General features: G+C 41.1%; 1 protein-coding gene across 6 annotated transcripts in view; it reads left to right on the top strand.

Moving 5' to 3' along the window:
• ptprfa (protein tyrosine phosphatase receptor type Fa) overlaps window positions 1-24,558 on the top strand; it is a 385,498-nt gene extending 360,940 nt beyond the window's left edge. For all 6 annotated transcript variants that reach the window (XM_087852896.1, XM_087852895.1, XM_087852893.1 and 3 more), the window contains 8 exons: window positions 2,109-2,263; window positions 6,335-6,620; window positions 8,655-8,833; window positions 16,716-16,842; window positions 18,991-19,116; window positions 19,252-19,406; window positions 19,498-19,633; window positions 21,464-24,558. In XM_087852896.1, the coding sequence (XP_087709022.1) occupies window positions 2,109-2,263; window positions 6,335-6,620; window positions 8,655-8,833; window positions 16,716-16,842; window positions 18,991-19,116; window positions 19,252-19,406; window positions 19,498-19,633; window positions 21,464-21,532 (1,233 nt within the window). In that variant the 3' untranslated portion in view covers window positions 21,533-24,558. The remainder of the gene's footprint in view (window positions 1-2,108; window positions 2,264-6,334; window positions 6,621-8,654; window positions 8,834-16,715; window positions 16,843-18,990; window positions 19,117-19,251; window positions 19,407-19,497; window positions 19,634-21,463) is intronic.
• The last annotated feature ends 371 nt before the right edge of the window (window positions 24,559-24,929 follow it).

The raw sequence follows: 24,929 nt of genomic DNA, 5'->3' as shown, positions 1-24,929 counted from the left end.
AGAGCTAAAAGTCCAAATTCTTTCAATTTCAGTAAAATGATCTGAGACTGCTTCACACATCCGAGGAAAAATGGAAACAGGATCATAATTGAATCACTTAACAAACAGATTGCTGAACTCTCGCAATTGCAAATCACAAAATGTCTTCAGCTCATCGACCTAATTCTGCTCACCAGTGTGCAAGTATTATAAACTAGTGTTTCCCACAGAACCTTTTTTCTCTGATAATCCAAAAGTCACATACTTTTGTATAAGGAACTGACAAAGAAGTCATTGGGATGCTAAAGACATGCTACCTTCTGGGTTGGCCTACAAAAAAGGTCATCCCTGCAGCACTCCGTGCTGATTAAGGCTTCCGCAGCTTTAAAAGGATAGAAAATATTCTTTCTTGTCTAGAAAGTACTTAAGACTCTAAGCCAGGGTGTCCAAACCTTTTTCACTGAGGGCCACATACATAAAAATATAGGAGGGGCGGGGCCACTTACGAGAAATGAGGTATATAACCTTAACTTTATATTAAAGTTAGAACAATCACTTAAAAGTGGTCAAATGTGTTGTATTGTTGAATATAATTAAAGACAAAACTGCCTTCATCACAGCTTTCCATAAATGGGTCTTTATTGATTTATCCAGAAAAAGCTTTGGTAGCTCATTCTCACAACAGCCTCAGATTTCTGATTTACAGCACAGAGAAAAACAATAAAGATGGACGGGTACATTTCAAGCTTGTTATTTAAGTTATTAAGATAAGAGATAAGATAAGATAAAACTTTATTAATCCCTCGGGTGGGTTCCTCTGGGAAATTTGTTTTCCAAAAAGCACAGCACCGACAGAAGTTACATTAGACTTAGCAACACATCTGTTAACGTCCGTTTGAAACCGTTATCAACATTAACAGACTGAACTGGACTTAATAACAGGAGTGCATCATTTTAGTGAATTATTCTGGTGAGTATCAGCTGTCCAGCTGTGGTGCTGATCCGACGCCACTCGTGGCAAAAATCAAATGTCACTTGATCAAGGAGCAAATCTGCATCAGATGAGATCAGCTGACTTTGCGCGTGCGCTGTGCACAGCGGTGTGTACTCTGTGTGTTAACAAGAAAAACGCATCGGTGCTCTCATCACATGCGATGGAGTAAACATCAAAAGCGCAGCTTTATCAGACAGTTGCAGTTTAATGTTGGCTGACGAGTCTTCAGTGCGTCGCATGACTGGATTCTGGACACGCTGACGTTGTTGAAGTCCTGCATTTTTTCCACATTATTTCGGTGACTTTAACGAGGCCGTGTTTCATGAGGTCTCCATCTGAAAAAGGCTCGCCATGTCTCACGATGAGTTGGGCGACCTCGTAGCTATTGGAGCCTTTTCCTGGACCTTTTGAGCACAATATAAATACTGTTGCTGACCCTGCAGGAGAGTTAATTTCTGCTCTGGCTCAGCACCAGTGTCGGATGCACAGGCCTGATGTTTGGTTTCATAATGACGTCGTACATTATACTCTTTCATAACTGCCACAGTTTCAGTGCAGATCAAACAGACACACGTCCCCTTGACTTCTTTGAAGAAATCTTCACTCTCCCACCGTGTCTGAAGTTTTCTGCACTCACCTTCTACCTTTTCGCTTCTTTGGTTCTGACATGTTTAGTAACTTGGGGTAAATTTCTTCTGTGATTGTCCTTTTTGGTGGAGCAACTGCCTTGATCAACAGCAGCTCCCCCTGGTGTTAAAACTAAGAAGTGCAATACACTCAAGCAAAAGTTGAAGTGCGGCCATATTCTATTCTATTCTATTTATGAAGTTACTTGCGGGCCGCAGTTGGCCCGCGGGCCGCAGTTTGGACACCCCTGGTCTAAGCAGATTGTGGCCTTGGTGCCTGAATTGGAAAAAAAATGTGGTGTGCTTGATATTTGTCACTGATAAAGCTATCAAAACGTCACCAAGGACACTTTGTGTGCTTCTGAGTGCAGCTCAGAGTGCATTTGTGATGCATAATAAGAAGTTCTTGCATTAATCATTCGGATAATTGAATTTACGCCAGTGAATCTTTTAGCCTCGTGATCACATTAGTGTGTCGGGTCTGTTTTTATGAGTAAATGTGTCAACAGAACGGCTCCAGTGAAAAAAGAGAAGTTCGACAGTTCCAGTTTCTGGCTTGGCCGGACCATGGAGTGCCTGAGTATCCGACCCCAACACTGGCCTTTCTACGCAGAATCAAGTCCTGCAATCCTCAAGATGCCGGACCCATGGTGGTTCACTGCAGGTAGACCTTATCTTACATTAACGCAAATACTGCAGCATGCTCAAAAACTGTTTCAGATCATGTGACATTGCTGGAAACCATCTTCGTGTATGCAACTCTCAAACCAGTAACCAGCCCCTGTAAGGCACATGCACACTCTTGCAAGGTTTTCACAGCTACTCTGTGTGATGTTGATTTAATATACTTATTTGCTTTGTTTTCTGTCTCCATCTGTTGATCTGTATTGTTTAGTAATTCATTCATTTATTTATTCAGGTCTTGTGTGAGAACGTTGTAGCTGAAGTCTGATATTATCCTAAATTTCTAATATTTTTAAGTTTGTCTCAGGCTAACATTGATCTTGTTACAAAAGCAGCTGAACCTTTTTCACAGCTATGGCGCCATCATTTTAGAACGAAGATTACAGTGAGTTTTAAACACTGTTGGTACGTCCTGACATTTGCATTTGTGCAATTTATTTCTCTATGAACACAAATGCAAATACACCAAAGTCCTAGAGGTGAATCAGGCAGACAGAGATGCAGCCTGGAGGAAGCTCTCACAGAAGCCTTTTCACCCCAATTTCCAGTGTAAACATTAATCTGCCTTTAGACATGCTTGGACAATAAGTCGCAGCCCAGTTTGTTCAAAGCACACTAACACCTTTAAGCCAAGAGCAGCAATTCTGTTTAAATACTTTGCTTTAAGTGCTGAACGTTCTTCACAGCTAACCCATCAAAGAAAACGTGTTGTGCCGAAAGAAAACAGAAATCCTTCAAAGTGTTTTGGTATGCTGCACACAGCACACTCGTGTTTACCAACCCAGCTGATGTGGGGAGCGTATCAAAGGAACAACAGGAGCAAGGATCTGAAAAGCCAGTCCAGTCTTCTGTAGGCAGCGTGCTCCCTCCCTGCTGTCTGAAGGACCTTCACACCACTTCTTCTGTGAAGAAGTAGGATCAGTGATTTCAAAGTGTAGCACTGAAATACTTCAGTATCTAAAGCTCATACTGCATTTAGTCACACTCCAACCTGTAATAAAGAAAAAGCAAACGGAGGAAACTGGAGAAAAACAACTGCTGTGCATCTTTCACTCTACGCCCTAATGTGGCCGTGTGTTACTCACCATGGTCTCATGTGTTCACACACAACATGGTTTATAATTGAAATCCATTGATCTGTTTACAAGAATGAGTTAAGTTGGTCAAATGAACAGAAATGTGTTTGATTCTGTAAATCAGAATACTGCACAGCCTTCCTGTTACCAAAGAATCGCCAACAACACATTATTTCACTTTATTTGTCTTTAAATGGAGGGAACAGAGGCCCTTATGCTGGAGGGATGTCACTTCCTGTTTGTGTTGTCATATAGTGCAGGAAAAGGGACCCAAATACAGAAAAACACATTTATTAGGTTAATGCACAGAACCAAAAATAGTAAGTCCACTGGGGAAAGACAAAAGACACAAACAAGCCACACAGGGAGGGTAGAGAAATGCTAAGACATGGATGAAAGGGAAGGGCTTGATTATAGATTTACACATGAGATAATCATGGATAATTGAACACAGGACAGGAGAAGTAAAACTATCAGAAAGACAAAATAAATCAGGAAATAGCCAAAAGAAGGACTATTAAATAAACAAACATCACACTACAACATAACATACAGTGAGGAAACACTGAGGGTGATAAGAATGGAATAAACCAAAATCACAAACAAAAAAAATAATGAAACATGCTCAGAGAAAGGAAAAGAAGCCAGTCCGTGAGTATCCGAGTCCAAACTATGAATACTAAAATACAGAAAGAGCCAAACACAAAGCTGAGCCTGCAAAGTAAACAAAACACACAGACTCTAACATCTATGCTTCTCCACCAGATTTATGTGGCACCAAATCAGAACAACAGCCTAAAGCTGCTTTATGTAACAATAATGCAGAGAAAAGCCTCACAGTCAGATGATTCCCTGTGAGCAAGCACTTGGCAACAGTAGGAAGGAGAAACTCCCGTTTCACAGGAAGAAGCCTGTGGCAGGACCGGCGTCAGGGAGGGGCGGGGCCATCTGCTGCAACCGATTGGGAGGAAAAAATAATAATATCACATCGTTTATGCGCTTTTCTTTGTCTTGGAAATGTTTGCGCTTTTATCTCTCTTGGCAAGCAGAACTCTTCTTTATTAGTCTGCTCTCGTCGAAGGTTCGTTTTAATCACATGCTGAACGCAGGAAGAATGCATCGTACGAACGAACTGTTCCCTTGTGATTTCATTCTCCTCTGCCGTCCTTTCAAAGTCAGCTTAAAATTCAAAAACGGACACTGCTGAAGGTCGTGTAGAAACAGGAAGTGACATATAGCTGTCATCAGGGACTCCCACGTGCCGCTGCAGCTTTTGGATGTTCGTTTCCTCCGTTTTTTATCAACCAGCCTAAAACACCAGTTACAACATAAAAGGTACAATCTTAAAATGTTTCATTTGTACTCTCACCTTATATTAACTGATCAGGAACTTTCATTATTTTGTATTTAACAGTCAATAAAATTGTAATTAAAAAATACAAAAACTGCTTTTTTATCATTTTAATAATCAGATGCAGTTTTACAATAATGTTCTACAAACAAGTTAATAACTACTACACATTATTATGTTTGTTCATTTTGTTAACTAACAATTTATTATTAAATAACAGTGATTAAAAAAATACCCATTTATTAACATTAAGGAGGGAAACTGTTCTAAGGCGAGCAGGAAATAGATTTTTCTTCTTTTTTCTGCATCTCAAACGACTGGTCTGCTCATACTGTACAAAGTTAGACACAAAAATCAAATATTTCTTCCTTATGGAACAGATATTACATTTCCATAAAGTCAGAGAGCCGTATCTGGCTTTTCCATTTCCAATTCGACAGCACAAATCCAGAATTCATATATTTCCATAAGAGGATGTTAGATATGAACTGCAGGTATTTTTATTTATAACACGATAAGTACACGAGCATGTATGCAGAGGTCCTGAGCTGCACTTTAAAACCCGCAGACATGCTGCAGTGCATCTGTGGGCCTCGTCGTCCACAGCACAACAGTGTAGATGCAACCAAATAATGGTGAATAACACAATGATATACTCTGAAAGCTCTTGTCCTATTGATATGTTCAAAACAAAACATTTTTGGATATGAACTGTTCTTCAAACGGCTCACAGCAGTTTGGTCCATTCACTAAGATCAGGGTTGTAGAGTAATCTCTTTACTTCTGCCACACAATAAAACAAGTTTCCATGTTGGACTGCAGTTTGTTAGCTCCATTAACTCACATTTTTTAAATTTATATCATCATTTATTTACCTTTTTACTGTTAAAATTAAAAATCTCTTTTACAAGAGTCTCCTGGCCAAGCTCAGCAGTGGTATCATTAACTTATTATGAAAACTGCAAAATACAAGAAACAAGTAAAAAGTGCAAAAAGTTCAAAACTGAGGAAACGTAGCTGATCTGTGTCAGAACGACTAGTTTAGGCAACTTTAATGATCTGCCTCCAGATCAGTTAAAATGGCCTTTTTTATAATTTAATGTGAGCTTTAAGCGCACGAACAAGTCTTTGAACCAAAGACAATAACCATCTATAATTTCCTTCACGTGTAGGTCAATAAGAAAGACCAAGCATGGCCTTGTAAAAGAAGGTTTTACTGCTGCTTGTGTCTCCAGAAGGACAAAGCAGCCTATCCAAGCCGAGCAATATTCAATGAGGTGTAGAGACTCTAAGGTCCATCGTGAATCTCTGAGCTCCATGACAGACAGACAAGAACGTGTAAGCGTTGAGAGCAAGCAGGCATATAAACGAAATCACCCTGATCAACCAATGACATAAAAGTGGAATCAATGAGCCCCTCCTTGCCTCCATAATGTTAAAGGCCAGCCTCGTCTCTCAGTGAATCTTTATGGAGGCACGAGGACCCATTTGTAACTGGTCTGGACTGGTATTCATGAGGATTTCGATGCTGTTCCCGACCCGTGGAAATGCCACAGTGGTCAGGGGAAAGCTGTGAAGCGCTCAGGGATCTCTGGTCTGACGTATGTTTCCTCTCTGTGCTCAGTGCCGGTGTGGGCCGGACGGGCTGCTTTATTGTGATCGACGCCATGTTGGAGAGGATGAAGCACGAGAAGTCGGTGGACATATACGGTCATGTGACGTGCATGCGAGCTCAGAGGAACTACATGGTGCAGACAGAGGATCAGTACATATTCGTCCACGAGGCCCTGCTGGAAGCTGCGGTCTGCGGCAACACAGAAGTTCCTGCCCGCAACCTGTACGCCCACATCCAGAAGCTCACGCAGGTGCCCGCTGGAGAGGCGGTGACAGCTATGGAGCTGGAGTTTAAGGTGAGCAGATCTGGACTTTATGGGCACTCAGTATATTTAAGGAAGCACTTTAAACACATACAGTAGCTGCCTCGACTGTGCTCGGATTCAATGACACACTTTAAGTCATGGAAAAAGACGAGAGAGCAGCTGCACCTTCAGTTTCTTACAGGCTTTTCAGGATCATCACTGAGGAGAAGGTGATAGGAGTCCAACCCAAACACTTTCTGTTGGGATTTTTCACTCTGTTGTGCAAACTCACTGCATTTCTGTCCGCTAGTAAACTAGAGGTCACTCCATAACAATGTACAGGACACACTGTGTGTTACCATGTTTCAGTGCAAATTAAGAATAAAAGAAATGAGCTTTTTATTTACAGAGTCAGATTCACTACATGTAAACACTTGAGTGAGTGATATGTTTTATTGATTAGCATTCAAATATCTCAGTGAAGAACAAAGATCTACCACAAAGCAAGAAAGCACGAGACAAGGCTAATCAAAAGGTATTGGCTGAAGCATTTGCTTATTACGCTTTAACAAAAGATCTTTTTGCATGCAGCTCCTGTACACAGGGCTCGAAGCAAAGAATAAAACAAAGCAAAAACAAAACAAACAAACAAACAAACAAACAAGAAAAAAAAAAAACTTTCCACCTTAGATAAGTAACTACATCAAAGCAAAAGAATCAAGAGGGGTTTTTTTTTGCTCTTTTCATTCTTGATATATATAGTTTTTTCTAATACTCTATTTTTAAACAAGGAAAATGAACTCCACCTTTTTAAATCACTGTCATAACTATTCCACAGGTTAACTCCTCTAACAGAAACACATCTCTGCTTTATATTTGTCCTTATCTTGTTTTTTTTAAAGAAATCTGTTCCCCTTAAGTCATATTGACTCTCTCTGACTTTAAACAGCTTCTGAGTCCTGGGGCAAAGCAAGTTATTTTGTGCTTTATTATCTGTGCCATTTTATATTCAACTAAATCATAAAATTTCAGGGTATTCAGATTAATAAACAAAATGTTAGTTGGTTCTATATAGTTTGATTGGTTTATAAACACTTTAATGCATCTAGAGAAAAATATTAAACAGGTTTTGGGGCTGGGTGGATGGATCATTGAACACAACCATGAGGGTAAAAGCATTTTTTGTACGGAGATCTGCAAGACTCATATCCATCCAGCCTGCTTTAGGTAGATTTTAAATCATAAAGTCAGAATCAGTTACGAAACATTGCAGCTATCATGGCCTGGTTTGTACAGTCTCTCCAATTTTAAGTGAATGTAATACTCAAGTGCAAGCAAAGGCAGAAGATTTTCCTTCTTCTCAGAGGAGAAGTTGTTAAAGCTTAACTTCTGAGCTCCTGATGAGGCTGGAGGAGAGGGAGCTGCAGAGGGAGAGCAAGAGCCAGGTTAGGTTAGGTTAGGTAGTTTTACACAGGATGATCTGCAGCAATCCACTGTCTTCAACCGCTTTAACAAAAGTGCAGTTTCTGTCCTGCAGCAGGGGGAATGCCCAGCATTCAGTGTTATGCTGCTTTTTAATGCAAGCAGGGAGGCTGTAAGTCTGAACAGAGCATGATTAGGTTTCCTCAGTTCATGCAAATTTATTTGTCAAGCAATTCTGAGATTTGCAGTGCAGAGGTCTCACATTAGTGCCTGTCGGTAAAGAAACACCTCCTCCCCACCGACACTGAAAAGAAAAATTTGAGAATGAAATCATTCATGCAGCTTGGTTTGACTCCAAACATCTTATTTGTCTGGTTTGATCTGCATTGTCACAGGCCTGTCGGCTCACGCTAAATGTTTCAGGATTTGTTTTGACTTTTCAGCATCTTCAGGATGAGCTTCAACACACAACAGTATCCGACATTCATTTGAAGTCGGAGAAAAAAAGGCTCGTCTCAAAGTGCGAACGTTAGCTCCTCGCGCCCTTTAACAACCTTGCTCACGTGCCACACTGGATTAGCACTATAAAGAGCAGAGGCAGATGATAGACGGTGGATGCTGCCGTGTAGCTGCAATCACCTGTCCTTTCTTCTGTCTCTGCAGAAACTGGCCAACTCTAAAGCACATACCTCAAGATTCATCAGTGCCAACCTGCCGTGCAACAAATTCAAGAACCGCCTGGTGAACATCATGCCTTTCGAGTCTACTCGCGTCTGCCTGCAGCCGATCAGAGGGGTGGAGGGCTCTGACTACATCAATGCCAGCTTCATCGACGGGTACAGGTGAGCCCGCAGAAATCACTTCACAGAAAGAAGTAGCGCGGCGCATTTCTGCTCAGCTGCTGCACCTCTAATGAGCCGGGGGGTGGACCTTCTGTGGCAGCTGACAGCATTAAATTACAGGCTGACATGGAGTCCGGTGTTTCACCGCCTCACATCCCTTTGTTGTGTCAGTTGTCAAAACAAATTGGTTTTATTGACAGGCCTGTTCGTTCTCCCACTTTTTCCACCTCTTGTGAATGGATAGGCTGTTTGGGATCAGCGACATGTCAGAGGAATGAACTGATTACACCGACAGGTCCACGACGCGACCGCTGTCTGTGTCCACGTTCTGTCTTTGGACGTGAAGAAATCTTGAGGGTTTTCTGCCTTTATAGAAGGGAAATGAACTGAGGTGACACTCAGCTCAATGCCTGTGTGATCATAGCTCAGTATCTGATCAGTCCTTTTCTTATTTCGATCAACATTTATGTGCAAAAACATAATGAAAATTGTCTTCTTGGATCAAGGAAACACTGACATTGCAATAAAACATAGTAAAGTAGAGACATGCATGAATGAGATTCAAAGTAACGCTGATTTGAAGAACATGCAGTCTGTATGGTTCATATTACGTATTCCTGTAGTCTGCATTTGGAGCTCTACGATGTAGATTATGTGACAACACGAGTCGTCTCCACAGCTTTAGCCAGAACTCGTATGATCACATGATTATATGGTTCAGGATATACAAAGTTGGTCTCTTGAGCTTTGGGCTAAAATTCAACTCACAAACTTTCATGTTTTTGCTCAGATTTTATTCTGAAAGTTACGACTGCAAGTGATGATTCAAACCCCCCCTCAGTCTACTAACTAAGCTTCCAGCTGCGAGATGCATCACTGAGCACTATCACAGTCGCTCACGTCCCCTGACTCCAGGTGTAGAAAGCATGTTTACACAGTGCTGTTTATTTATAAGCACAGATGAAAGTGGCCGGCAGGTCGTCGGCTGCAAAAAACAACTTGTGTTTGTATAGATTTAAGCTGGAAAATGACTCCAAAGTTATCGATGAGTGCCCTCAGTGCACCACCCTGGTAAACAGTCTCTAAACTGAACACAACATGATGTTTATTTTATAAAATCTTTTCCCCAATCTTTGTCCAGAAACACGATAAACAGACTGACTCTGACATTAGCCTAGGAGCATAAGTGTCCCTCAGACTCTCAGTCACATTCAGCCCAACATGTCATGATTTCATAAACACACACATGTCTCTCACAACATTAGCACTGATATTGTCACACATCACGTTAATCACAGGCTCTTCTATGAAAACACTTATTGAAAGCTTCACAGAAAGCCGTGGCTAATGAGTCAGGACTTCCCATTTTACATGCAGGGTGGGTGTGTGTTGTTTTTGGCTCCCAGCACCTAATGAAGTCCCCTGAGTACCCCCCACCAAAGGGAGGCAACGGAAAGAGGCAGGGGTGTCGTGTAATTCCTCTCTAATTCCTGTGTCGGTAATTAAGAGCGAAGTGAGATTCGGGAGCTGCATCCCTCGCTGAGCTCAGCCTTTAAAGAGCGGAGCGTGGATTAGGATAGATTAAGGTGAGGGGAATGCACGTGATTATGATGATTAGTGGACATGCCCGGTGACGTCTTTGTGCTTCACCATTAGTCATTCTCTTCCTACTTACTGCGCTGCGAATGCTTACAGCACAATGTTATTAACTCTGCATGAGTCCAAAGTTACAGCAGTGAAATCTGCTTCCTGCTTAATTAACTTTTCTCACTATTAACTGTGAAATGCTTTAATTTGTCTAATATTAATGGAAAATCTATTCTATTAACTTTTCTGGGTTATTGATTTGGCTTTCATTTCTGTCAGCGAGTGCCTGAAATTCTTGCTTCATGTAGAATTTTAACTGGTTCATATTTTTTCATAATTTCAAAAAGATAAACCTTCACATACTATACTGATTACATACAAACTGAGGTATTTCAAAGGCTTTTAATAGTGTGGATGCCTTTGAGGGCATCCACACTATTGAGTTCCTGTTTCTCTTTATTCTTTATACAGTGGGGCAAAAAAGTATTTAGTCAGCCACCGATTGTGCAAGTTCCCCCACTTAAAATGATGACAGAGGTCAGTAATTTGCACCAGAGGTACACTTCAACTGTGAGAGACAGAATGTGAAAAAAAAATCCATGAATTCACATGGTAGGATTTGTAAAGAATTTATTTGTAAATCAGGGTGGAAAATAAGTATTTGGTCACCTCAAACAAGGAAAATCCCTGGCTCTCACAGACCTGTAACGTCTTCTGTAAGAAGCTTTTCTGTCCCCCACTCGTTACCTGTATGAATGGCACCTGTTTGACCTCATCATCTGTATAAAAGACACCTGTCCACAGCCTCAACCAGTCAGACTCCAAACTCCGCCATGGCCAAGACCAAAGAGCTTTCGAAGGACACCAGGAAAAGAATTGTAGACCTGCACCAGACTGGGAAGAGTGAATCTACAATAGGCAAGCAGCTTGGTGTGAAAAAATCAACTGTGGGAGCAATCATCAGAAAATGGAAGACATACAAGACCACTGATAATCTCCCTCGATCTGGGGCTCCACGCAAGATCTCATCCCGTGGGGTCAAAATGATCATGAGAACGGTGAGCAAAGATCCCAGAACCACACGGGGGGACCTGGTGAATGACCTGCAGAGAGCTGGGACCAAAGTAACAAAGGTCACCATCAGTAACACACTACAACGGCAGGGAATCAAATCCCGCAGTGCCAGACGTGTTCCGCTGCTGAAGCCAGTGCATGTCCAGGCCCGTCTGAAGTTTGCCAGAGAGCACATGGATGATACAGCAGAGGATTGGGAGAATGTCATGTGGTCAGATGAAACCAAAGTAGAACTTTTTGGTATAAACTCAACTCGTCGTGTTTGGAGGAAGAAGAATACTGAGTTGCATCCCAAGAACACCATACCTACTGTGAAGCATGGGGGTGGAAACATCATGCTATGGGGCTGTTTTTCTGCCAAGGGGACAGGACGACTGATCCGTGTTAAGGACAGAATGAATGGGGCCAAGTATCGTGAGATTTTGAGCCAAAACCTCCTTCCATCAGTGAGAACTTTGAAGATGAAACGAGGCTGGGTCTTCCAACACGACAATGATCCAAAACACACCGCCCGGGCAACAAAGGAGTGGCTCCGTAAGAAGCATTTGAAAGTCCTGGAGTGGCCTAGCCAGTCTCCAGACCTCAACCCCATAGAAAATCTGTGGCGGGAGTTGAAAGTCCGTGTTGCTCGGCGACAGCCCCAAAACATCACTGCTCTTGAGAAGATCTGCATGGAGGAATGGGCCAAAATACCAGCTACTGTGTGTGCAAACCTGGTAAAGACCTATAGTAAACGTTTGACCTCTGTTATTGCCAACAAAGGTTATGTTACAAAGTATTGAGTTGTATTTTTGTTATTGACCAAATACTTATTTTCCACCCTGATTTACGAATAAATTCTTTACAAATCCTACCATGTGAATTCATGGATTTTTTTTTCACATTCTGTCTCTCACAGTTGAAGTGTACCTCTGGTGCAAATTACTGACCTCTGTCATCATTTTAAGTGGGGGAACTTGCACAATCGGTGGCTGACTAAATACTTTTTTGCCCCACTGTACTTTATTCTTCAAGTTGCTTCGTTCTTTGCCGCTTAACTACTTCCACAATTTTTGTGTGATTTTCACCATTCAAATTTCACAAGATTCTGCTATTTCTGCTTATTCCTGCTATATCTTTTTGTACTTTTAACTATTATACTTTTTATAATATTAAGCTTTTTATACAATATTTTTGCCCATTGAAATGAATGGAACACATTATCAATGTGGTCACTTGTTTCTGCTCGCCGGGCTGAGCTGTGTTTTAGCTCAGTGAGATGAGCAGCCGTTCTCAGACTGGGAGGCCCGGGTTCAAATCCCGCTTATGGCAACATTTCTTTCAGTTGACAATTAAACTTTTTTAACTATTTTCAACACAAATTTCAGCTTTTTCACCCCTTTTCAGCAGAATTTTCAGTTTTTTCACCACTTTTCAGTACAAATCCCAGCTTTTTCAGCTGTCTTCAGCAAAAAACTCTTTTCAGCAGATATTCTGCTGATTGAACAATTTTCTGCAGAATTTTCAACCATTTCACCTCTTATCAGCGTAATTCTCCGCAGCTTCTGCTCATTTCAGCAGAATTGTCAGTCTCTCCATCTCTTTTCTTGTGAGAATGAGTTTGGCTCAGTGAATGAGTAGCTGCCTTTAGACCAGGAGGGCCAGGTTTGAATCCTGCTCAGGGCAACAATTTTTTTTCACCACTTTTCAGCAAAAATTTCTGCTTCTTCACCTGTTTTCAGCAGAATTTTCAGTTTCTTCACCGCCATACAATTTTTGCAACTTTTCATCTTTTTCAGCTATTTTCAGCAGACAGCTTCAGCGTTACGGCATCCACACAGCATTTTCGCAGGAAATGCTAATTTTTCTAGTGATTATAGCTTGTAGCTCAGGAAATTCAAAAATCTAGTATCTCAGATTATTGAAATATTTCATTTAAGGCTGCTGAACCATATATCTGTCAGTCTAGTTCAGTAGACACAACCACAATCACAGTGTGCTGACTTGAAGGTTGTCCAGGTGATGATCATCACCACCCTCTGCAAGGACAGGAAGCCACAGAAGGTCATTGCTCAAAAGGCTGTTTGCAGCAAGTATGTTCATGAAAAGATCATTAATACAAGCGACAGAGATGACCACAGGTTTTTGTGGATTGTCAAGAATTTGGGAGCGCTTCATAAGTAGTAGTGAGGAACATTAAAAGCTGTCACACACAAGTGTCTTGAAGAAAGATGCTACACCATCACAGTCCTGAATCAGGGGCTGTATTACTGAAGCTGCATTACTGCTCAGAGGTCAAAGTCCTCTTTTCTTTGGTAATCTGGGATGCCACGTCATCTGCTCTTTGCTTCACTGTGTTTTATCACGTCCAGAGTGAACACAGCTTGGTATTTAGAGCACTCCATGTTTCCATCTTCTGACAAGTTTTATGGAGATGGAAATTTCTTTGTCCAGCAGGAGCCAACACCTGCCCACGGTGCCAAAATCACTACCAAATGCTTCGCTGACCAAATTATTACTGTGCTTGATTAGCCCGTCATTTGTTTGTGGTGTGAGGAAGATGAGAAATACTCAACCTTAGAAAAGGAACAAAAACAGAGAAGCTGAAGGCAGATAGTAAAACAACGTGGTAATAATAATACCTCAGCAGTGCTGCAAGCTGCTGGCCCCATCACACAGCGCAGGGATGCAATAATTCATGGTTAATGGTGTATTAAATAAGGACTATATACTGCTGCACCCTTTCTGCTCTTGGCTCTGTATGATGGCACGATCGTCGTGTTGGTGTTGTTCCAGGATCAACATAGTAAATGTTGTTCCAGGACCAATCAGAATGTTGTGACGTCATACTTTTGCGACTTCGGGAAAAACCGCCGTAAAACAAAAAACTGTACTTAAGCTGCGAGAAACCGCCTCTGTCCGCCGATCAACGGACCCTGACCCTTTAATAAACGCTAAGCAGAACTGATATTGTCCTTGCAACATTGGAACTTCATAATTGTACGTATGGCTTGGAGCGCCAAAGAATAACGTCACAACAATGTGATTGGTCACTTGCAATATTGATCCAGGATCAACACCAACACGACGATATCAGATCATCCCTGTAACACGACATATTATACATATGTTAGACTAAGTTTACAACAACAACAAACTTTATTTATATAGCACATTTAAAAACCAGTGGTGTACCAAAGTGCTTAGATCAATATAGTTTAGACCAGTGGTCTCCAACCTTTTTTGCGCCACGGACCGGTTTATGCCCGACAATATTTTCATGGACCGGCCTTTAAGGTGTCGCGGATAAATACAACAAAATAAAACTAGTACTGGTACCGAAAAAAAGAAGATTTATTCATAACACACGTGAAAAGACCCAGGAAAACCAAGTAAACGATAAAAACGATAACAAAATAACGCTGAAAACCGATAAAAACCCTGAAAACTATACATTTCACACCTGAGCCTCAACTCTCGCGGCCCAGTACCAAACGACTCACGGACCGGTCCGAGGCTCAGGGGTTGGGGACCGCTGGTTTAGATCAATATAGTCACAAAAGCTGCACCACATGTTGTTAAAGCCTTAGTCATCCATTTAGATACAAGCTGCCTTAAAGGGGGGCTAAGCCAAGATAATAATAACAATGTAAATAAGGATTATTTTGAACTGCAAATCATGCAAAGCCACTCTACTCCAAGAATAAAAATGTGGAGCTTTCAGGCTTCCAACCTGCAAATGATTGCACACTGTTTTTATTTACATCTTAAGCAGCATCCAAAGTTTTGTATTCAATCCCAGGAGGCTTAAGTGACATCAGCTTAACATGAACATGAAGTTCTTAGAGACACGTTGGGTTTTGATTTTCTGCTGGCAGTAGAAAATAGGCAGAATAACTCCAGCCTTGTCTCTAAAACAAAGGTCTGGATATTAGCATATATGCTAATATTCAGACCTTTGTTTTAGAGGGTCAGGGCTACTACAGTTTAGTAACATTTGGTTCAAACTGTTCTGGGTGCTCATCAACAATCTGGCTTTAAATGAACTTAGCCAGGCAGGATCAGCTGCTGCTGGTTAAATGCTTCAGTCAGGCAGCAGCGCTCAGCAGGTAAAGTGACAGCATCAAAATAAGCAGCTTTCATTCCCATATTTATTTTGGTTGTTGTGTTATGGAGTATTGAAATAATAGCTCCACTGCTCGTGAGAGGAGGACAAACATGTAGCCAAAAACAACAAAGCCTCCAACACCAGTGTCACACAAGAGCACTGATATATACAGATAACAGAAACACACCCAGGCTTGCAAGTCTGTGGGAAATACCTGGGCCCACTGTTATATGTGTCAACACTGCCCCCTGGTGGTGTCCAGCTGCAGAGGATCGCCTCGAGCCGGCGGAGCAGCTGGGGTGGCATCTGTCATTTTAACAGAGCTGTTAAAAAGGCGATGTGTTCAAGCAAAACTATTTAAAAATCAGCGCACACATTAGCAAGCAGCTGACTCATCAGACTTTCTTTAAAGGGGGATGTGAAATTAAATATTTAACACCTGAGAGGTTCGTCCAACACTTGTGGGATGTCATTGCCCAGATTATCCGGATGTGGTGAAGCCGCAGCTAAATTAACTCTTTTATTTTTGCAGTGTCACGAATTGTGAAAAACCATGACTGTAATTCATAATGAGCCTTTTAGGCAGATGTACTTGATCCATTGCATATTTTAATGGAGCAAGTTCTTGTTTTCTAAGGTATTTATCAGCTTACGTGTCTAAGAACCAGCCAGGCAAAGTGGGTCATCACCCGAAATACCCAGACCCCCAAGTTCCTAAAACCAAGTCACAGATCTCTTTGGGAGCACTGAGTCTATCGTTAACTGACATAAAAAAGCAGGTAACATTAGTTTGGGGCAGCTGGTGATTATCTGGCTAAGCAACTCATACACAGTTTACTGAATCACAATCAGGTAAGAAGATGAGAATAAAGATATTTCTTTGCTTTCATTGGACTGTACGTGTACGAACTTGACAGATCAAACTAAACCTTTTCGATTTCTGTCCATTTCATGATCATATGAGGGGGCAACAGTGAGATTATTTAACTGCTGTCACTTTGCTTTGCAGAAAGAAACCCAAAGTGATTTTCTGAAGCAGAGCTGAAGTGGAAGAAAACTGAAGCCAAATAGCAGCAGAGCTGCTGCAGCCCAGAGGAGTAAACACAGGCTCTGTGTCTCTGTTTCCATCTGCAGGCAGCAGAAAGCCTACATGGCCACCCAGGGCCCGTTAGCCGAGACCACAGAGGACTTCTGGAGAATGCTGTGGGAGCACAACTCCACCATCGTAGTGATGCTCACCAAACTCCGAGAGATGGGACGGGTAATTCAAAACAGCTTCACCTTCTTTTATGTCACGTTGCACTGACAACAATCGTTTCTATACATCAAGCAGAAATCTGGAATGAAAGTGATGATAAAGGCTCCACAGGGAAAAGGAGGGCGGAGCATACACACATTTATATTTTTAACATGAGTAAAAATGCTTCTTTTTTTTTTAAGGAGCATGAAATATTTCTACATTTTGCCAAATCTGGTTTTAATAAAATTCATATACACTGAATTTACTGTTAATACAAAGTAAAATGACATTTCAAAGTAGGGATGCAACGATACCAATTTATACTTCTACCACACACACACACACACACACACACACACACAAATGCAATGAATTGGAAGACAGGTTTTATTTTATTCTCTGCCGATAAAAAATAAAATCTTAATAAAAATGACCACAAAAAAAATTTCAAGTGAAAAATAAGCACTTCTGTTAAATTATTGCAGAGTCTCCACATTGTAAACAAACAAACAAAATAACGAAAGTATTTGGCATTGACGAGCAAACTCCTCATCAGTCCACTGTGCCGTTAAACCGAGGACTGACATCGCGCGCACACTGCTTGTCTTTACCTCTTCAGAAAGTTTTGGCACCATTATCTCTCTGATGTGTGGGCGGCTGGGAATTTCATATCGCAGCTCGAGTATGCTGAGAAGACGGTGCAATCCTATGTTTTCCACGACCGGCATTGGCTGGTCATCCAGAGCGATAAAATGTGTCTCTGTTATTTTAACTGCCCGTGGATTTTCTCTTGACATTTTTCATCGCTTTTCTAAAACCTGAGTTAAAGTTGGCTGTTCCACACTGCTGACATTTTGTTTAGCCTAGCTACAGCAGCCTCCAGTTTCTCTTTTTTATCTGGAGCTGCCAGTCTCACTCGCCTAACCCTGTGCCTGTTTAGCGCGGGATGTCCCCCTAGTGGCCAATCTAAAAAGCTACAACAGAAATGACAAGCCACCCTCTGATTAATGAAATAAGTTGGTATCGGTTCATGGTATCGGTTAACTTTTACGAGTATGAGTACACACACATTTTACAGTATCGGCCCCGATACCCGATACCAGTATCGGTATCGGTGCATCCCTATTTCAAAGAGTATAATGATCTGTACTTAACACATAAGGCTCTGCTTGAAACATCTGGCTGTGTGATTTTGTACGATAAATATTTTTCAACTACTGGTAAAGACAAAGTCTTTGACAAAAAGTTCAATATACTCCTAAATACCATCCAGTAATGTGTTTCTAAAGATGGTTGGATCAGTGTGTATAAAAGTGGAATATACAGTTTGAATATGCAGAAAATATGGTGCTTTACTTAAATGAAGAAAGACATTTATTCACTTTATTCAGTAAAATTTAAGTTTGTAACTTCTTGTTTTGTCTGTTTTTGCTTTTTCGTTAGGTATGAATCTATCATTTGATCATCACACCTCTCAGGTCCATTAAATATGCAGTCTTATAATAAACAGTAAAACAAAAGGCTGTTATGTGCAGTGATTTTATATGTCAACATGGATTTGCTCTGGCTGCTCATGGAGGTGGGTTGCAAAGCGGCCGGCAGCTTAAATAGTTTGGGCTGAGCTGATATGGACGAGCTGTGAGATCAGCTGAGCTGGCGTTACAGCCTGCCTGATGTCATGCAGGATTTCTCCAGCTCTGTGTGTGTTACAATGTAACTGTATCCATGCAGATTTACAGTGTGTGCACATCTATGCACAGAGTTCATTGTCATATACGTTTAAATGTTACAAGAAACAGCAGTGTTGATGATTCATAAGGACATGCAGATACTCATGTTGCTATAATTCAGCAATGAGCTGCTTTCAAATGAATGCTCCTGTTCCACCACATCAGCCTTTGTCCAGTCTCTGTGTTATCAAAGTCCTTGAAGAAGCTGGTGCTGAAGTGTCACACTGCTTTTATTCCCTTTATCAGCAGACGCTGGGCTTGTTTGCTGTGCTGTGGGTGCTTACACAGGAAAAAGCGTGGTGGTGAAAAGCAGCCTGACAGCAACAGAAGCCACTGCCCATTTCACACTAATCTGAGGCCTAATCATCGCATTTTGGTCTCAGTGTTCAAACTCCAAGTCAGTTATGCATTTTGCGATCATCTTCTCTCCATCTTTCAGGAAAAGTGCCATCAGTACTGGCCTGCTGAGCGCTCTGCACGTTACCAGTACTTTGTTGTGGACCCGATGGCCGAGTACAACATGCCTCAGTACATCCTCCGAGAGTTCAAAGTCACTGATGCCCGGGTAGGTTCTCTTTTAGCAGCAGCAGGGATGTGACTGCAGATCACTCGTACACTCTTTCCAGCTGGTGGGGGAGGCAGGGATCGTTCTGTGTGAGCCATTTATCTTTTTCTTTCCATTTTCCTGCATATTTACCAGGATGGTCAATCGAGGACCATCCGGCAGTTTCAGTTCACGGATTGGCCAGAGCAAGGAGTGCCAAAAACCGGGGAGGGATTCATTGACTTCATTGGCCAAGTGCATAAAACTAAAGAGCAATTCGGACAAGATGGACCCATCACTGTTCACTGCAGGTAACTAAGAGTGTTTTTGACAGTGTAAATCTGACACGAGAAGCTTTAAGTGATACATTTCAGTATAATAATGATAATGTATGTTTACCAGTGCTGGTGTTGGGAGGACTGGTGTGTTTATTACTCTGAGCATCGTTCTGGAAAGGATGAGGTATGAAGGAGTGGTCGACCTCTTCCAGACCGTCAAGACTCTCCGAACTCAGAGACCGGCTATGGTGCAGACAGAGGTATCAGTGTGATGCAGGGGCGTTCATCACAAGGGGCTCAGTCATAGACAGCACATAAGAGAATATAACACATCTTTTTAGAATTGATTCTCCCCAAACAATAACATATCTTGGCTGTATCTCTATCTACAAATTCAAAAAGCAACATTGTGGCTTCATTAGTATCTGTGCAGACACGATCCACGTCTCTGTGGCTCCTCCTGCCAGAGCAACAAACATCATGTTGATCGACATCACGAAGTGCACAGAACTACACAAGTAACAAGAAAATGAGTTCACTTGTGTGCCACAGTGCACAGCTGACACTGTCCAAACTGTTGCATCAGTGCAACAACATGATTAGTGCATGTTTACTAGTTTATCTGTTGAATGGGTCTGTTAGGACACATTTACAGAGTTCTCCCATAGATTTCTGTTCCACACCTCCACCTCATAATGTCTGTAACTACAGGGGTCCAACAAAGAATGGCCACGAATCATACTGATGTCTTCGGAAATTTATTTCTCTCTCTCTCTCTCTCTTATTGTCTTCAGACACCGTGAAAACTGAAGAAACACAAAGTTTACAACATAAATGTTTGAGCTTATCAGTCTCTCATATCAGTGTCCATAAACAGTCTTGTGCAAGCAGAACAGAAAAAATGCACAATAATGGATATAGCAAAAATGTCCTCTCATTACCAGTGTAGAACACGTATGCAACATTATACAAACAATATACATTAAACCATACCGTGTGCACCTCTTGGACCACATGCAGAATGACATTAACGCTGAGGCTGTAGATGCATCTGTAGCCATGTATCCATGCTAGCTCCACGATACCATGGTTGCGCTCTCAACCAAACTCTGGTCATGTGACAATTACAACTTTACCTCATACAAACTTTACAGCACTTACATATTAAACGAACCCATATTTTGTAATCACATATTTTAGACATGTTTTTTAATTAATGTTAAACTTTTATCCTCTTATCTTATAAATAAATGAACTAAATTAAGCATGAATCTATCACAGAAACATGAAATAACCAACTTTATTTTAACTGTCTCAGGGACAGTTACAATGTCTCTGATGTAGCTTCAGATATGAAAAGTGACTTTGCCTTAAACCTGCATTATATCTCATGACCAGCAGGGGGCAGTCCACTGAACGCAAAAACAACCCAGTAAAACTTTGTCAATGAGTTTAAGGTTTCAGTTTGTGAATACATGATGTTTATTTTATAAATTGCTCCATTTAGAGTGAAACAGAACTCAACAGTGAAGAGTAAGCATCCATATTCTGATTAGGAGCCATAATATTGCAAACAAAGTAAACTTGGATTGTGAAACAATGGCAGCTCCTGTAAAAGGTCTGTGAGCTCTCTGATTTGTGGAGGTCACAGTTACTGTGGAAATGTTTAAAACCACAAACATCACATCGCTCAGTGAGAATGAAACTTAACCTCGACTGTACCATGTTGAAAACAAGATTATCGATTGTAAAATCTATTTATCAATGAATTTGATCCAAATCAAATCTTTTTCGTTTCGTTTCACCTCAGCGCTGGTTGGCTTGGTTCATATAAGTGTTGTGCAGCAGGATAATTAACAGGGTATTTGGGGCACTCAGTTTCCTACTCCTGTATAATATCCAGTTTTAAAACAACAGCAGGTCAGCCGGAAGCTTCAGAGCAGGATTTATGTTTGTGACATATTTACATTATAAACTGCTGCTGCACTGCAAACCTGAAGCTCCTAATGAAAATAAATCACTTTACTGTACAACTTTATCTCTGCTCTAATCCTCCTTACATGCTGATCAAAACTTATTTGTGTCTCTAGGATCAGTACCAGCTGTGCTACCGGGCTGCTCTGGAGTACCTGGGAAGCTTTGATCACTATGCAACATAACCCCACCCAGAAAGATGCCTCAGAGGAGATTTGTCTCTTCTGAGCCACATCCACTCTGCTCCATTGGCCCCTGCAGGCTGATGAGGAGGCTCTGAAGAGGACGGATGAGGAGATGACCACAGCAGGAATCAGGAGAGATTAATGGAAAGAGGAGAGGCGATGTGATGACCTCCCCCTCCTGGACTGGTGCCATGATTCTGCCACAGACCCACACAAAAACCTCCCAAAAAACAACCCTGAAAGACTCGTACTGTACTCACGCCTCATTCTGATCCCTGCGACTCCCCGATTTCTGCCTCCTCTAAATAGCAAAAACTATTTTTCTGCTACTTTCATTTATATCCATCATTACTATGTTGTTAGCCATTATTAGAGTTTATTTTGTGATCACTTACATTGGTTACTATATGTCTTAATGGGTCTTTTCTTAATTTGCCTCTTATGTTTCTTAATTTCTAATAGAGGACATGTATTTTCAACATGATCCAAGTCATTAATACTGGACGCCGTATATTCACAGCTGCTAATGATTTTTTTATTTTATACCACAGATATGATATTCTAATGTTTATCGTTATTCGGTTGGTCTTATTTAGAGGGAAACTTGGAGAATGATGATCTCTACTAGACAGATCAACTGAGCAAATAAGGTTTGTGACCTGCAGTATGAAATACATCACAGCTATAAATGTGCAAAGACTCATCACATCTGAAGAACTGCAAGCATGTACAGAGTTTTTTGTCATTAAATAATGTTCTCGGAGTCTTCAGAGATCTGGAGGCTCTCAGCAAAAGAATAATGAAGCAGTTGGAAAAGTTGTGGACTCAGGTAGACCAACACAGATGGCCTGTTCGTGAGGTTTTTGTGAAATAAGTGTGACGTCAAATGCAGAGCTCGTGCTCCACACGTGAAAAATGAAATTCTGACACCGGGAGAGAGAAAAAGAATAAAAGCCAACATCAGAAGATCCTCTGTGAGCAGCATTAGTGACAGTGAGGACAAAAAACGACCTTTTAACAGGTAGAGACGTCTCACAGGGCCAGACTCAGAAAGGAACAGCCATACACAAAATACTACAATACTAATACTTACTGTCCATTGGGGGAATGAAGGGAAATAGAAGCGAAAATCGTGAAAATGAACAACAGACAAGTTATGGGAAAGAGCAGACAATATTCTGGATGAATTTTAATCAGATTGGTTTTGTTGCTTCTCCTTGAGGGATTAACTTCACTCTTATTTCTGTTATTGTCAGCAAATGCCATAAAAAAAACAACAGCACAAGTTACACACTGCAGTGTAGGAACAACAACCATAATCAGGAGCTCTGGTAGACTTTCTTTGCTTAGCTGTGATCAGCTCACATGTGCTGCTGCGACGCCAGTACTCGATGCTCTTTGAATTCAAAAGGATATCAGGTGATGTTACATGAACCATTGTGACTGATTTCTAATCCCCAGATACTACAAAGCTGGAATAAAGGTGAACTTCAGTGAGTGAATCATCATCACCTTAAATTTCATTTGATTTCTGCTGATATAAACCAGCACAGACTGTGGGCGCTGCAGCTTCTCTGCACTGTCAACATCATGCATTACTGTGAACATCACCACACTGCTGCAAACGAACCTGTTTCACCTTGCACTAAACTGGTATTTTTATGCAACGTTCAAATAACACAAAGTTAGCCGACTTCAATTTGCTTTAAAGTTTTAAATTTAGGGAGAAAAAATGTCACATCAAGCATTGATCTGATATCTGGAAATTTTAAAATGGCTTAAAAAATGACATGTGAGCAGTGGTGATGGCGCCATGTTGCTCACAAGACAACAGGAAGAGTGTTTCTGCACAGTTAAAAATTACTATTAACAGGAGACTTGTGTTTGAGACCTATTGGAGTTTGTTTTTAAGTTGAAGTTTAGGCTAAAATAGACTTTTATAATAATCAGTACACGTTACCAAGTTCAGCTTTCTAGCCTGCTACTTTTTCACATGACCACAAGAAACTGGAACACTCTCTGGCCTGATGTGGCTCTTTGGGATTGTTGAAGAGGCAAACTTAAGATGCCAACAGCCTTACAGAGGCTCAACTGAGGGGCAAGCAGCGTGACACGTCTGGGGCTACAAATGTGCCACATGTTTTATGACTGGCAGCTCCTGTGTGGACCAGACATGGATAAAAGTCAGGAGATGGGCTTAACATTAAAACGAGTGTTGTGTGGGCCAGATGTGACCCAAATGTCCAACAACATCTGGCATCTTGTCCAAATAAGGTGGACCTGTGGCTGAATTTAGGGAGGCAGACTCAGCCTGAGTCAGGTCCATCACCCAAGGATAAATGCAGCTCATGGAAAATTTCATGTGGGCCAAACATTTATTGGTGTCTGGATATGAGATAAATAAGGATTTTTTTTATTGTAAATCATTTAATGCTCCTGTAGTGGACTACAAACTTAAAAACAACAACAACAACAACAACAGGGAAATGGTTCTAGAAACAAGCTAAATAGGCCCTCCGTTAACATTAGGGGTTACTAATGTGAAAAAGCTCTGCTGTGACATGCAGCCTGACGCTCGTACTCATTTCACAAAGATTCTCCACATTGTGTTTGTACAAAAACAGCCCAGTTGTTGTAAAGCACACTGAATATGGACTCAACATCCTACAGTACAAGACAGTCATATCTCACACATTCACTCATCTCCATCTGCATACATGATTTTACATTGACAGGCTGCATTTAAACGGGATCCCCACCACAGATAACTCCCCTCTTTTATCACTGTGTTGCAGGCTGAGAGAACAACATCATTGTTCATTGATGCATCGCTGCGTTTTTCATTGAAAGATACAGTGAGGTGGTTTTTGAATGATGCGGACCACTTAAAGGATTCATTTCTCATAGTTGTGCTGTAGGGGTCCTAACTGTTGTATAAACGATCTGTTTTCTATTAAAAGCAGAGAAAAAATGTCTTCAAAATCTTGATGTTAATAAAGCTGAAATGTTGGGTTTTTCATATAAAAGCAGTGACTTCTTTCAATTTTTATAAAAATGTGACGTGCACCCGGTGGACCAAACAAATATGCTGCTTTGCTGTCCTCGTGTGACTGTTTGATGTTGTTTATTTTAAAAAATATAGAAGTAAACCTTCATTAAAGTCAATTTAGGGGATTTTGTTTATGAAAATGACATTTCTGCAAATTCCCTGTAGTCTAAATTTTACCCAATAAGAACTTTATTTTGCACAGCATCAAAAGCATCAAAAGCATCAAAGTAAAAGTACTGAAGGTGAAATCCTGCAGTCACTTAGTAATAATGACTTAAAAGAAGCGTTTCTCCAGTGGAACTTTTTATCTTCTCTGCATTGTTACATTACAGAGTAAAAAGACAGCAA

Source organism: Neolamprologus brichardi, chromosome 15 (assembly GCF_056152115.1).
Source record: "Neolamprologus brichardi isolate AB-2024 chromosome 15, ASM5615211v1, whole genome shotgun sequence".
Lineage (NCBI taxonomy): Eukaryota > Metazoa > Chordata > Actinopteri > Cichliformes > Cichlidae > Neolamprologus > Neolamprologus brichardi.
Note: the sequence above shows the minus strand (reverse complement) of the source record. Positions and strands in the feature narration are given on the sequence as shown.